Source organism: Saimiri boliviensis, chromosome 2 (genome assembly GCF_048565385.1).
Source record: "Saimiri boliviensis isolate mSaiBol1 chromosome 2, mSaiBol1.pri, whole genome shotgun sequence".
In the NCBI taxonomy this organism is placed as follows: Eukaryota; Metazoa; Chordata; class Mammalia; order Primates; family Cebidae; genus Saimiri; species Saimiri boliviensis.
In genome coordinates this window covers 7,710,362-7,724,971 of record NC_133450.1, presented here as the reverse complement: position 1 = coordinate 7,724,971, position 14,610 = coordinate 7,710,362, and the positions used below count along the sequence as shown (strand labels likewise).

Genomic DNA, 14,610 nt, shown 5'->3' with positions numbered 1-14,610 from the left:
CTGTTTGGTAGCATTTACTTAGAGTAAGACTTCTTTCAGAATTGAAATCCATCCTCTCAAACCCTGCTGCTGCTTTATCAACTAAGTTAATGTGATATTCTAAACAACTTTCTTTCCTAATCCTTAAGAAGTGACTCCTCATCTACTCAGGTTTGATCATGAGATTGCAGCAATCCAGTCGTATCTTTAGGCTCCACTTTTAGTTCTAGTTTTTTTGCCCTTTCTACCACATCTGCAGTTCCTTCCTCCACTGAAGTCTTGAACCACTCAAAGTCATCCGTGAGGGTTGGGATCAACTTCTTCCAAACTTCTGTTAATGTTGATATTTTGACTTCCTCCATGAATCATAAATGTTCTTAATGGCAGCTACAACGGTGAATTCTTTCTAGAAAGTTTTCAATCTACTTGCCCAGGTCCATTAGAGGAATCACTATTTAAGGCAGCTAAAGCCTTATGAAATGTATATCTTAAATAATAATCATTGAAAGTTGACATTACCCCTTGCTCCATGGACTGCAGAATGGATGTTGTGTTAGCAGGCATGAAAATATTAATCTCCTAGTACATCTCCATCAGAGCTCTTGGGTGACCAGATGCCTTGTTAATGAGCAGTAATATTTTGAAAGGAATCTTTTCTTCCTGAGCAAATCTCAATGGTGGGCTTAAAATATTCAGTAAGCCATGCTGTAAACAGATATACTGTCCTCAGCATCAACGTTGTTGTTCTGTTTATAGAGCACAGGTGGAGTAGAATTAATACAATCCTTTTTTTTTTTTTTAAATAGAGACAGGGTTTCACCCTGTTGGCCAGGATAGTCTCAATCTCCTGACCTCATAATCCACCTGCCTCAGCCTCCCAAAGTGCTAGGATTACAGGCGTGAGCCACCGCGCCCGGCCAAATTAACACAATTCTTAAGGGCCATAGGATTTTCACAATGGCAGAGGAGCATTGGCTTCATCTTAATGTCAACAGCTTTGTTAGCTCCTAACGAGAGAGTCTGCATGTTTTTTGAAGCTTTGAAGTTATTTCTGACTTCTGCTCTTCAGCTATGAAAGTCCTAGACAGCATCTTCTTCTAATAGAAGGCTGTTTCATCTATACTGAAAATCTGTTGTTTAGGCTAGTAGCTACATTCATGAGTTATCTTTGCTGGATCTTCTAGGTAACTTGCTGCAGCTTTGACATCAGCACTTGCTGCTACTTCACTTTGCACTTTTATGTTATGGAGATGGCTTCTGTCCTTAAACCTCCTGAGCCAACCTCTGCTAGCTTCCAGCTTTTCTTCTGCAGCTTCCTCATCTCTCAGCCTTCATAGAATTGTAGAGAGTTAAGGCCTTGTTCTGGATTAGGCTTGGCTTAAGAGAATGTTGTGTTGTGGCTAGTTTGATCTTTCCAGACAACTCGAACTTTCTTCCTTTTTTTTTTTTTTTTTTTTAATTAATCCTGTGTTCCACTGGAATAGCACTTTTGATTTTCTCCAAGAACTTTTCCTTTGTATTCACAATTTGGCTAACTGGTGGAAGAGATTTTCAGCCTATCTCAGCTTTTGACATGGTTTTCAGCTTATCTCAGCTTTCAACATGCCTTTCTCACTAAGCTTAATGATTCCTAGCTTTTGATTTAAAATGAGAGACTTGTGACTCATTTTTTCACTTGAACACTTAAAGACCGTTGTAGGGGTTATTCACTGGCCTAGTTTAAATATTGCTGTGCCTCAAGACAAAGGGAGACCCAAGCAGAGGGAGAGAGATGAGGGAAGTGCCAGTGGGTGGAGCAGTCGGAACACAGATTTGTTGATTAAGTTTGCCATCTTATATGGGCACAGTTTGTGGTGCCTCAGAACAATTACAATAGTCATATCATAGATCACTGGTCACAGATAATCTTAACAGATATAATGATAATGATAAAATCCAAATATGGTGAGACCTACCAAAATGTGACATAGAGAGGAAGTAAGCACGTGCTGTTGGAAAAATGGCCCTGAAAGACTTGGTTGATACAGGATTGCCACGAACCTTCAATTTGTAAAATTAAAATAAAGCACAATATCTGCAAAACATGATCAAATGAGGCATGCATGCACCTTATTTTTTCTTATTTTAATTTCGTTTGTTTCTCCTACAAATTTAAACATATTCCATAGTCTTTATCAAGTTATTATATTTTCTTAATTTTTTTGGCAGTTCTACATTTGTTGCCTGAAAGTTCTACTGACTGTTACTCATGGTAATTTTTTTCTTTATAGTTTAGTAGTTTGGAATAGTCAGGATGTTGCAAAGCCTGAGTTGAATTCGTGTCCTTCCAGACAGTTTTGCCAGGAGTATTAGGGTCACGAATGCCAGGCACCATTTTTTATGAGGGGTCTTTTTAGATAATGCTTGTGATGTAAATTTGAACTGTAAATTCCAGTGAGAGAAAGCCTATGGTTATGAAATTGGGGCTTTAAAAAAAATTTTAAAAAGCTATTAAATCTAGCTCTCAGATTATAAAGACTGGACATCTCCCTAATTAGTCAGCATATCAGTGCCTTCTTACTGGTCTGGTTTTAAGTTCCCTTTCAGTTTTTTCTCTAGGGTATTACAACAGTGTGTAGAAGAAAATCAGACTGGGAGAGTAAGATGCTGCTGAATTGACTGATATCTGTTGCTGTGTAATGATTAGTAAACAAGTACAAAAACCAGATAAGTACATTAATGCCTTTGGGCAACAGGGCCAAGTAATGGACATTTTTTTTGGTTGGTATTTATATATATGATTAGAGTTTAACATACGGCTTGCACTTATTAGTCCTCATATAATATGTGTCTGTGTCACAAAGTGATGAGTGAAGCAAGTATTTTGGAATTAACTTAAATCTTTTTATAAAAAGGAGTACTTTGTTTTTTGTATTCAAACTTGTTTAATGCTTTGTGAATAAATCTGTTGACAGCTCTCAAAGTTAGAATAATTACTCCTATGTATTTTTACTCTAACTTGTTTTGAATGAAAGCCTACATTGTAAAATTAGGATAGCTGTGATTTTATTATACTCATATTTGCCCTACTTAGTACATATCTAAATCCTTATCTGTTCACCTTTTTTCTTCCTTATTCCTCTAGAGGAAGCTGCTCTAAAAATAGCTCCAGTGATAGATGTTCCCCACGTGGTCAGATTGCTGAATCATTTAGTTCTTTTTTTTTTTTTTTTTTAGACTGAGTCTTGCTCTGTCACCCAGGGTGGAGTGCAGTGCAGTGGCATTATCTTGGCTCATTGCAACCTCTGCCTCTTAGGTTCAAACAATTCTCCTGTCTTAGCCTCCTGAGTAGCTGGGACTATAGGTGCACACAACCATGTCCAGCTAATTTTTGTATTTTTAGTAGAGATGGGGTTTCAGCATATTGGTCAGTCTGGTCTCGAAATCCTGACCTCCCCTACCTCAGCCTCCCGAAGTGCTGGGATTACAGGTGTGAGCCACTGCTCTTGGCCATTTAGGTCTTTTATGAAGTTTAGGGATATGGACAGCAGTTCCTGAGCAGAGTAGGACAAGCATTTTTCTCAGAAGACAAGTCAGTATTTTTTTGAAAAATAAATAATTATAATCCTCTCAAATAGTCATGTGATAAATAATTTTCTTTTTTTATTTTTAAAAGGATTATATTTTCCAAATACATAAAATAGTTTTGAATTTTACTTCAAAAATGTTTTAAATATTATTTTCAGTATGTTGTATTAAATGTAACAAATTTAAGATAATGAGTAAATTAATAACAGATGAGCTATAAATATTCCCCTACATGTAAACATTTTATTTAATTTTTTTCCTCTCATCTTAGATATGTTGGCATTCCATCTGCTTTGTTATAATTTCTCTAACATGCTGAAATAGTTAACTTCAGAATAAAAACATTTTATTTCTTTTTTTTCTCTCATCTTAGGTATGTTGGCATTCTGTCTGCTTATTATAGTTTCTCTGATGCTAAAATAGTTACCTCCAGAAATAGTTACCTTCTGAAATACTTACCTCCAGTTAACCCTCCAGTGTTAGGAGTATTTAATGCTTGACTGTAAAATAAATACTTTTTGTTAAAGAGATGAGAATTTAGCTTCCTTACATTATCCCTAACCCCCATTTCCACTTTCCCCATCATTCCAAAATAATTTTTAGATAAGCAGGTTGTTGAGTGCTGGCTCCTCCAGAGTACCACCAGAATGATTAATTAATAAAACAAAGGAGAAATTATTTCTGGCAAGTAAAAGCACACTACCTTGATATTTCCTTGACTGTATCTTCAAAGGCAAAGACAGGAGATTTAGTGTGAAATTTCTTGGGGTTCTGGTTTAGGATGGGTCTTTCAATGCAGGGGCTAATGAAAATGGATACGTTTATGATAAAATAGATTAGGATGGTTGACAAAGCAAGGTGAGGTTTTCAAAGTGAGTCTTAGACCATGGTGTTAAACTTTTGTTTTCCCTGAGATTAATAACTGTCTCAATTTAGAGTTCGTTTAACTATCATTAATTAATTTCCAAACTCTTTAACAGAACCTAAAATTCTCTGTATGGGCAAAGACTTTAGGTGATGTATGTTTCATTTTTTTTTCTCTTGGAGATACCCTTCCAGAGCCTCCTGTCCTCTGTCTATTGTAGCTTGGTTATATTTAGCCCTGCTATACAGATTTCATCCTTGGATTTCTCTTTGCCTCTCTGGATGATGAATTGTACTCCCTGGATCTTATATATATCCCATCTTTTGTTTACTCTCTCATATTAGAGGAGCCATCCTTTTGTAATTTTTAACAGGTCTTTCTTCTGTAAATAATGCATGCATAGGCTGGGTGTGGTGGCTCATGACTGTAATCCCAGCCCTTTGGGAGCCAAGGCAGCTGGATAACCTGAAGTCGGGAAACAGCTGACCAACATGGAGAAACCCTGTCTCTACTAAAAATACAAAATTAGTGGGGCGTGGTGGCACATCCTGTAATCCCAGTTACTTGGGAGGCTGAGTCAGGAGAATCGCTTGAACCCGGGAGGCAGAGGGTGTGGTGAGCCAAGATTGTGCCATTGCACTCCAGCCTGGGCAACAAGAGCAAAACTCTGTCTCAAAAAATTAAATAAATAAAAATAATACGTGCATAGATAATTGATATGGTAAATATGGTATTTTCGTTTTATCTGTTGTAATGCTAGAATTTCACTACAAACGTATATCACAGAATTGCTAGGAAAATTGGAGAAAACTTAACATTTTATTACAGAAATGAAATTTGGAACAACAAAAAAGTGATTGTGGGTAATTATTTGCTTTTTAAAGTACTGGACAGGCTATCTATGTAAATGATTATAAGGATATATAGAATTGAATTCTGTATTTTAATGTTTCAACTTGTGAATATTTTTTATAACTCTATCAGGCAATGACATTTAATGATTTTGAAAATTTCATAAAGACTTGTGGTAAAATTTTGTCTCATAAACAAAGACTAAATAATTATAATATTGTAATTTCGTCAAATAAACTTAAAACACCTTTTTCTCACAAATCATATCCTGATAGAATTTGAGTCTTATATTTTAATAGAAAAAAGTTATGTCTTAGAAGGTGTTTATAATCTCTGAAGATGATATACTGGAGCTCAAAGGGACAAACGTATTTTTTAAATGAGATGCCTTGATTTAAAAATGTATTTTTAAAGGCTGCTGCCTCTCAGTTTCTCCCAGTTGAGTGTCAGTAGCAATTACTGTGTCCAGAAATATCTCAGGTAGATTCCAGGAAGAATTTGGGAGAAGAGATTTCCCCAGGAATACAGAGAGGGCTTTCAGTCTGGCTGTGACTTCATGTTTCTAGAGAGTAGATAGGCAGTAGGCTATCCTTTGGAAACTAGGGCCCTGGAATGAAATGAGCCCTACCACTAGTCCATCAGTTCTCCTCCATTTGTGGGAATATCAGAGAGAAGTAGCCGAAAGGGATGATTTCAGAAGTTTGCCAACATATGAAGTAAATCACCTACTCAGGAAAATTTGGCTGCCCTCTTGTTTCTGCAGACTTACTCCTTGACCATGAAAAGCTCTAAAAATCATTTTCTCACATCTGCAGAATAGGCTTTTTTGGGGTGGGCCTGAGAATGTTAATGTCAAATGAATGTTAAACATAGCTGGTGTTTTGATCTTGGGCTGCTGCATTGGTTTTACACTGTTTAGGGTCTAAAGGGTTGAGAGAAGTTTAGAGAATAGTACACAGGGAAGGTAGAAGAAGGAGGCAGCTTCATTTTTCCTTTGCTTTCTGAAAAACCATAAAAAAGCAACTCTGTCTTAATTCTATCACTTTTAAATTTTCTTTGGATAACAAACTTAAAAAAATAAATACAGCATTTTGGGAAAAGCTAGGTTTGTCTGTAATTTTAATACACTTGCCTAAACTCTTACTTGCGTCTTAGAAATGGTAGTTTTCAAATGGAGGGAAGAAAAGGAGGGAGGAAGAAAGAATGATTTATGGAAGCAGTAAAACAAGATTTGATTTAGGTTTAAATATTGGTCACAATAACATGTAAAATATACTTATTTTTGTATTATTCAAATCAATATAACTGAGAATTACTGCAAATCATACTGCCCTTAAAAATGAAAAGCATTTTGTATGAGAAGTGGCAGTATGTAATACTTTGAGGAGCAGAGCAGCGGAAGTCAGGACAACTGGAATCTTGCCCTGTCTCAGCCTCTAGGGACAGTATGTACTCCCGGGCCACCTTCCCACCACATCCTTATTCTCCCCCTGCAATAACCTCAACTGGTCACTTCTCCTAGGAGAATAATAAGGTTGTAGACTTGGTAATTACTAAGCTTCTGTAAGATTCTGTTACTCCATTATATATAAATCTTTTCAGAAGGTTTATGTCTTTTCATTAAATGAAATTAGGTAGCTTTTTCTTGTGTTTATCTTTTGGTTTTTTAAAAAATAATTTGGTCCTAAACAATTCAATATTTGTTAAGGTTAACTGTATTTAAACAGCAGAGGTATGCTTTTGGGGTGGTGTACATAAATATAACAGGGTAGATTTCCTGTTGTAAGAACCTCTGATATGAGCTGAGATGGGGAATTGCCCTTAGAGTGCCCTTCAGTGACACTTACTATGATTTGCTTTTAGTTTTATGGGGGAATCATTAGTGTACTGGTTCATTTGTAACTGGTGGTTTATTGCCAAGGTTCTGAGAGTAGTGAGTTAAATAGCTTTAAATTTCTCACTATTGTTTAGAAGGTTAATTGTGTAAATTTAAATTTTAAAGCTTTTGAATGGCTTCTCTTTAACAGTGATTTTTAACAAATGTTTGATCATACTATATTCGTGCTACAGTTGAAATGCTGAAGAAGCATTTTGGCATCTTTCCCAAAAGCATGCTTAAAGAGGCTAGCGGCAGCATCTCTCCCTGTCTCCTCAGTGCTTTTTACCTTGCGAGTGGTGCAGCTTGTTCTGCGGATGTACTGAAACCCTCCCATCTGATCTGCAGTGGAGGAGAATGGAGCTCACTGTCCAGCAGAAATCAATGATGTAGCAATGTTGCAGTAAATAGAAATGATTATATATTTCAATAGCTTAGCAAGAAGACATTTATAATAGTTTTTTCTTTCATCTGATTCATTTTTGCTTTCTGTTTTCTTCCAGAGAGATGTGGATAATTTGCCCTGCCTCCAACATTTGTTTCTCAGCTTCAACAATATATCTAGGTAAGTGGAAACTCCCGAGTTGTCATTTATTATAACTTCATTATGTGGGTGCTAGTGCTTTAGATTAAAATTGTAAATACCTTGGAGAACCTTTACTGGCATGGGAGATTTTAAATTAGAAAATGTTAAGGCAAAGTTCTTTGTGGAAAAGCAAAGCTCTTGTGTGTATTCTTGCCTGTAATGCTAACATGATGAAATTAGTATAGCCTGTGCTTTTGATTTAATTATGCTTTAGAGTTGCTCTTTTGTAAAACATGAGTATGTGGAAATTTCAACATATATTTTGCTGTCCTTTGTTTGACATTCACGGCATTGGTCGGTTGAATTAGAATTTCATAAATTATCAGCTATAATTTGTAGAGCTACTAAGCAATTTTAATACAGCAGGCTGTGTTTGTCACTGAGCCACTTGCTAATTAGGCCAAACTGCCTTCTAACTTAGTATCTCAACTTAGAATTAATGCTGCTAAGAGACAGTGGATTAGAATATAGAAATGTATAAATTTAGTTTTCCAAGGATTTGAAGCATATCATCCTTTATATTGTGGTGATGTCTCATTCAGTGTCTATGTGAAAGATTTCAGAATTGGAACTGAGGCATACAGTAAGACTTTTCAATGCAAAAGGCCCACTTTTCCCTAATTCTTTCCTTCTCCTTCCCAGGAGCCACTTAGCCTGAAAAACAACAACAACAACAACAACAACAAAAACCTGAGGGCTTTTTAATGCTCTCAGTTCCTTAGTTTCACCTCAAGGCTGTTCTCTGAATCTGCTTTTATAAGAGGGTACAAAAATATATATATAAAGATTTAGAGCATATCTTTTTCTGAACTCCAGGTCTATGCTTCTGTATTAAAAACCAGTTTAGGGGGCCGGGCGCGGTGGCTCAAGCCTGTAATCCCAGCACTTTGGGAGGCCGAGGCGGGTGGATCACAAGGTCGAGAGATCGAGACCAACCTGGTCAACATGGTGAAACCCCGTCTCTACTAAAAATACAAAAAAATTAGCTGGGCATGGTGGCGCGTGCCTATAATCCCAGCTAATCAGGAGGCTGAGGCAGGAGAATTGCCTGAACCCAGGAGGCGGAGGTTGCGGTGAGCCGAGATCGTGCCATTGCACTCCGGCCTGGGTAACGAGAGCGAAACTCCGTCTCACAAGAAAAAAAGAAAAAAAAAAACAGTTTAATCTGTATGTTGTCTGTTGGCATGTTTTTTGCATGTCCTCCATCAGAATTGTTTTAATCCAAGCATCCTGTACTATGTCTCTAGAAGACAGAAATTATCCAAAGACAATGAGCTTTGCGAATAGACATTATTTTGAAGAAAATACTGTTATTCTTTTCTTTTTTTCTCTTCTGTGGAAAAAATATTAAATTTTTTAATGGACTTTTCATATTCTTCTCAGTGTATTTTGAATGCAACATTCCAGCTGCCATTCTGTCTTGGGGAGGTAGAATTTCTTTTCAGTGGCAATAGAAGGGACACTCATTTTTTTAAAGGGAATTTCTTTCTAAAAATCATTTACAACTCTTTAGAGAAGATAGTCTCTCATTTTTCCAATATGTGAAATACTTGCTGTTTAAGATGCTGCAAACTTTTGGATTCTCCCAACCTGTGGTGGAACTCATTACTTCTTTTGCTGCTTGTTAATGGAAAGTAGTTTAAAGAGAGATATACATTTGATTATATAGGGTTATGATGTTCCCGGTCCCCAGGATGTCTGAATTTTTAACTCCTAAACTCCTGGCTCTGTGGGAAGTTGGTTTTGGTTGCCTGTGTCTGGGAAGTTTTCTTCTCAACCTGGAAAGGAGTTCTGCTCACCCAGCAAAATAAAGTTAAGATTAATGAGATTGATATTTATAACTTTCTTTAAAAAGTGTAATTTCTCAAGAAAATAAAGACAGAAGTCAGTCAACAATTTTGAGGCTTTTATTCTCTCCGCAATTGCTTTCTCTGTGTTTCTATGTAGCTTTCACTATATACCTTCCTCTGATGTTTCCAGCGGGTCTGCTTTTGAGGCACAGTACATTTCCTGCTCTGTTCTTGTTGATGCTTGTGGTCCAGGAGGTGGTATAGCAAATATATTGGGTCTCAGGGGGGAAAAATCAGAGACAGCAACCTTGAAAACATTTCTGTGAACTTTACTCAAGATACAAATATCTCAGATAGCTGGGCTGTCAGATAACCTGTAGTGAAAGCTACAGTATATATTCAGGGCACAATTGTTCTTCTGTATCCTGCCATAATAGAGTTGCCAGGTTTTACAGTGCCAGCTTTCTGGGGCCTATGCTCCATGGACCCAAATTCAGTAGTTTTAGGTAGGGCTTGGGAATTTGCACCTTTATTTTAAAAATGCAGCTGACTTAAAAATACCAATGGCTTGTGTTTTTCGAACTTCAGGTCAAAAACCACATAGGGATCCTAGGATCAGTTTAGTGATTTACAACCAGGTACTTTAAAATGGAATGGAAAATATCAGAATTTGCCACACATTTTAAGAGCATATACTGTTTCATAAAAATTTTCCAGTTTTAATTATATATGGGTATGTCTGTATATGCATATGTGTATTTGTTATTTTACTATAGACAATTGTGGAAACTGGGTTACAATGTTAATACTATGTTTCTTACTATGGGTTAGATGAAAAAATTTGAAAAATTTTGTGAGATCTTGCCATATGCATATGTAGCTTCTTCTTATTGCAATGTTAGAGTTTATTGTAATTTTATTTTATATTATCTCTTCTGTTAGACTGTAAACTCGACAAAGGCAGAGGAATATGTCTATTCTGTTCACTACAGCCTCTTCAGCATCTAGCATGTATGTGTTCTTAGTACAGGTATTACTCGTTATATTTAAAAGATTTATAAGGAGAATTTAATTCCTCAAAAAGAAATATTTTTCTATGTGATCTAAGAAATCTTTTTGGTGGATCCTTTTTTTATGTTTTTTATTTTACTAGGTCATTTAGTCTGTTTAATGACTGGACTTGTGAGGTTTAAAGCTGTAAGTAAATCAGGGTTCTCTTGGCAGTTGTTTTGAGCTTGCAGCTTAATTTACTGATTTGTCAGTAAGGATCTTGCCCAAAATTTCTAGAGAAACTAAACCTTTTATTTGTGCAGTGGGGTAAATCAGGGTAAGGTATGGGTGTGGTATGCCCCAGGATGTTTTTAAACAATGTGGAGATGCCCTGTCTATAAAGCATTTAAAAACAATAAAACTGACAAAAATAGTATTGCTTTTTATTATCACTGTGCACTGGAATTTCTAACCTATGTCACTGATAAAATGCTCTTCTCTGCCAGGGTGGACCTCTCATACCTCTTTTCTTACTTTAGTAAGACCATGTTATTTGGACTCAGCTTTTTCTTTATAATGTCACCGAAAATTTTAAACTAGGTTTCCTTTTTTGTTGTTGTTTTGAGGAAGGAATGCTGTTTTAAGGTCTCTAATGACCTTTATTAGTAATTATAGTATGGTTAAAGGTCACTGAAGCACATGCTTTGGGGTGTGACTGCCCTCATCGCTATTCTCCAAGGCAAGATAATCCTCTCTGAAAATGGTTTATAATTTTATATTTATCAGGAAATCACTCTCCTTGCATTTTTCTCAAGCTATGTTTCAACTTGATAAGTCACCCTATATTAATTCTGTTTCTAGAAAAGAATCTATTTCTCTTTAGGACAACTTAAACCGCCCTGTGGTTGTCTCATTTAGTACTAGTTGGTATTTTAAGAAGGAAATTATTTCACTGACCTTCAGAAGGTATTGATATTTTTTATGAGCTCAGGTTGTTAGATAGTATTCCTATAGCTGAGATACAAGGTTTTATCCTTGTACCTTCCAGGATTGCAAGTGTCACTTACGTTATTTTGGCTTGAAGGAAATTCATTTCCCTTAGTTCTAGTATGCAGCTTACTGTTAGAATGCCTTTACTTTTCCTTTGTTAGCAGATAACCAATGATATGCAAATCTTCTTACTGAGTTAAACAGAGGAAATCAACTATTGACAGATCTTTTCTGACCATCTGCTAAGTTTTAAATTTGACAAATGACTACATGCTTGTCAAGGAAATTTCATTATCAGTTTCCGTTTAGCTACTGAACTCCTCTTGTGTTTATCAAATAGTTGATGTGTGAGTCACCTTCATTCGGACAGACATTTAATTGCATTTTTCTAAATGTGATGGGCATAATGTAAAGAGGACCCACAAAAACAAGATTTAAAAATGGGGCATTTGTTTTCATCTATTGCTGCTTTATTTCTTTGTGAGTAAACCTCCCTGAGTATGGTAAGGTAGTATACAGTGCCTTAGTAGGTCTGACTCTAAAGTCTAGCTGTAGCTTTTGAATTCTTTTAGACAGAAAATAGGTGAAAAGAGATACTCACAAATAATGATAGATGTGTTCTACCACTTCAGAAAAATAGACTTTGGGTAAGATTAGTTTGTTTGATCATGCTCAGGGTTGACTATTATTGGATTTAAATATATTTCATTTGAAACATAGCACTTTTACCAAAATAATTTGTTTATAGTTTTTCATTGCATATCTTCTTTCAATACAACTTTATTAAAGTGCTGTTTTCCCTTTTAGAAACAACAGAATCAAAAATTAAAACGTTATAAAATAGAAAGATGTTTAAAATGAACCAACTGTATTTTCCTCATTGTTCTTAGAACACTTGTCATAGATGATTATGTTCTGGTTGTAATACTTCGCACTCTAATGTAAAGTCTTATTTTAATTTTTTAACTTAAGTTAAGGATTACTCAGTTTAGCTAATTTTTATTTTGTTTTATTGTTTTATATTTATGTTGCAGTCAAAATGACTTCTTATTTCTGTTAGTTTCAAATGTATTTGTTGATCTCATGCTAGACAGATTATTGACTATATAGATGGAATATTAACATCATGTACTCTTGGGACAGGGCAGTGTCAGTATGATTGAAGACATTGGAGATTTTCTTCTGATTTAAGGGAACCAGCAATCCTGCTATTCCCACAGTAGAACTTTGAACTTGTAAAATTATTCTGTTAATGTTTCTGTAGAGGTAAATGAGCATTAGAAATCAACTTCTTTATATGTCTTACGTATCTTTACAGCATTATGCATAATTGTAAATTCTATAGGTTTATTTGTAGCATTTAAGATGAACAGAATATATTTGCTTTATATTTTCTAATTTACTAAATTGCATGTAGAGTTTACTGCCATCTTGAAATTATATAAGTGACAGGAACAGAGGTTAAAGGCTTCATTTGGATATATTGTTAGGAAGCACCTGAAAGCCAGATGACTCTCTGATTGAAACAGGGTCACAGTTTTTATAGGCTATTGAAAAGTTGAGTATGTGCCTTTGTGATTTTATCTTAATCAGCAGTTTTTGGATTTAACCACCCCTCATTATTGAGGGCTTTCCTATTTTCATGCCTGTTGCATGAGGTCTCAAGAAACATCAGAATGATAGTTTCTGAGGATGATTTTTCCACAAGCCTTGCAGTTTACTGAAGAGTCAGAGTTCATGGGGCAAGGGTAGTAGACAGTAAATTAAAAAAAAAAAGGGAGCAAATATACAAGGTAATAGGGAAACTGGGACCCTCTGTTATGTTTGTTGTATTACTTTTGCATTACCTTAGAGGCAGAGAAAAGCAAAAAAATCTAATGGATAGCAGTCGCTTTAAAAATTATTATTACATGCCTTGTTTTATTATCCTCCTTTTATCAGCATCTGTAATTATTGAAAGCATTAATTCTGTAGACACAAAAATACATACAGATGCTCTCACAGATCTTATTTCTAACATTAAGAAGTGCAGAGTGATGCCGTGTATGCTCTCCATCTTCATTTTATAAAATGTTGTTGAGATTAATCTTTCCAAAATTGTAATTGTTTTCTATTAAAAGATTGCCTTTCTTTAATGGACATTATTAGTCAATTGGGTTTTTTTTTCACCTGTACCTTCTCATACTCACAGGAAATTTTCTAGATACTCTTCCTATAATTGTAAGGTTACATTTCCATTACTGTAAAGGTGTGTGTGTGTGTGTGTGTGTGTGTGTGTGTGTGTATGTGTGTGTGTGTGTTTGTGAGAGAGAGAGAAGAAGAAAGAAAGAGAGAGGGAGTTTTTCTAAAAAGGAGGCTTCTTGAACTGAAATTAAACTAAGGCCTAGGAGCAGGCTGTTTGCATACCTTGTGTAAGTCTGAGTTCACACATGCGTAATTGAGAGGCTGATAGCTATCATGGCATTGAGTTAGCTGTTTTTCAAAACATTGATGTGCCAAAGGTTCCTTTGGATTTTATTCATGTGAAGGTTCTAAAAGTTGCAGGAAAAATTTTGGTGCTTATTATTAAAGGCAAGGGCCTTGAACCTTAACATTACTCACGATTAACATATTGGGTGTTGTTTCTAGGTTCAGAAACAAACAAGTATGGTAAGTTGAGAACAATACATGTGTTATGATTTCCTTTGTGTTTTGTTTTACAAAGGCAAGGAAATTCAAAGAATATTCAGAAACAAACTTAAAGTATAAGTAGATGAAATTCAAAATCCACTTAGAAACAAACTTAAGATACATAACTGGTTTCCCCTAGTGCATTTCTTGTACTTATAGAAATATTTCCAAAAGGAATTTGAGGTGATGTCAATGAAAAGAGTCAAACTATGTAAAATATTTGAAGAGATGTATTCTAATCATGAGTGATCATGGCCCATGACACAGCCCTTAGGAGGTCCTGAGAACATGTGTACAAGGTGGTCAGGGTGGAGCTTGGTTTTATACATTTTAGGGAGGCGTGAGACATCAATCAAATACATTTAAGAAATACATTGGTTTGGTCCAGAAAGGTGGGACAACTCAAAGTTGGCAGGGGAGGTAGGGAAAAACAGACCTTGCTTTA

General features: G+C 35.7%; 1 protein-coding gene across 5 annotated transcripts in view; it reads left to right on the top strand.

The window, feature by feature from the left end:
* Positions 1 to 14,610, top strand: part of LRRC49 (leucine rich repeat containing 49) — a 141,486-nt gene that overhangs the window by 46,073 nt on the left and 80,803 nt on the right. For all 5 annotated transcript variants that reach the window (XM_074392730.1, XM_010340288.3, XM_074392731.1 and 2 more), the window contains one exon: positions 7,643 to 7,704. In XM_074392730.1, coding sequence (XP_074248831.1) covers positions 7,643 to 7,704 — 62 coding nt within the window. The remainder of the gene's footprint in view (positions 1 to 7,642; positions 7,705 to 14,610) is intronic.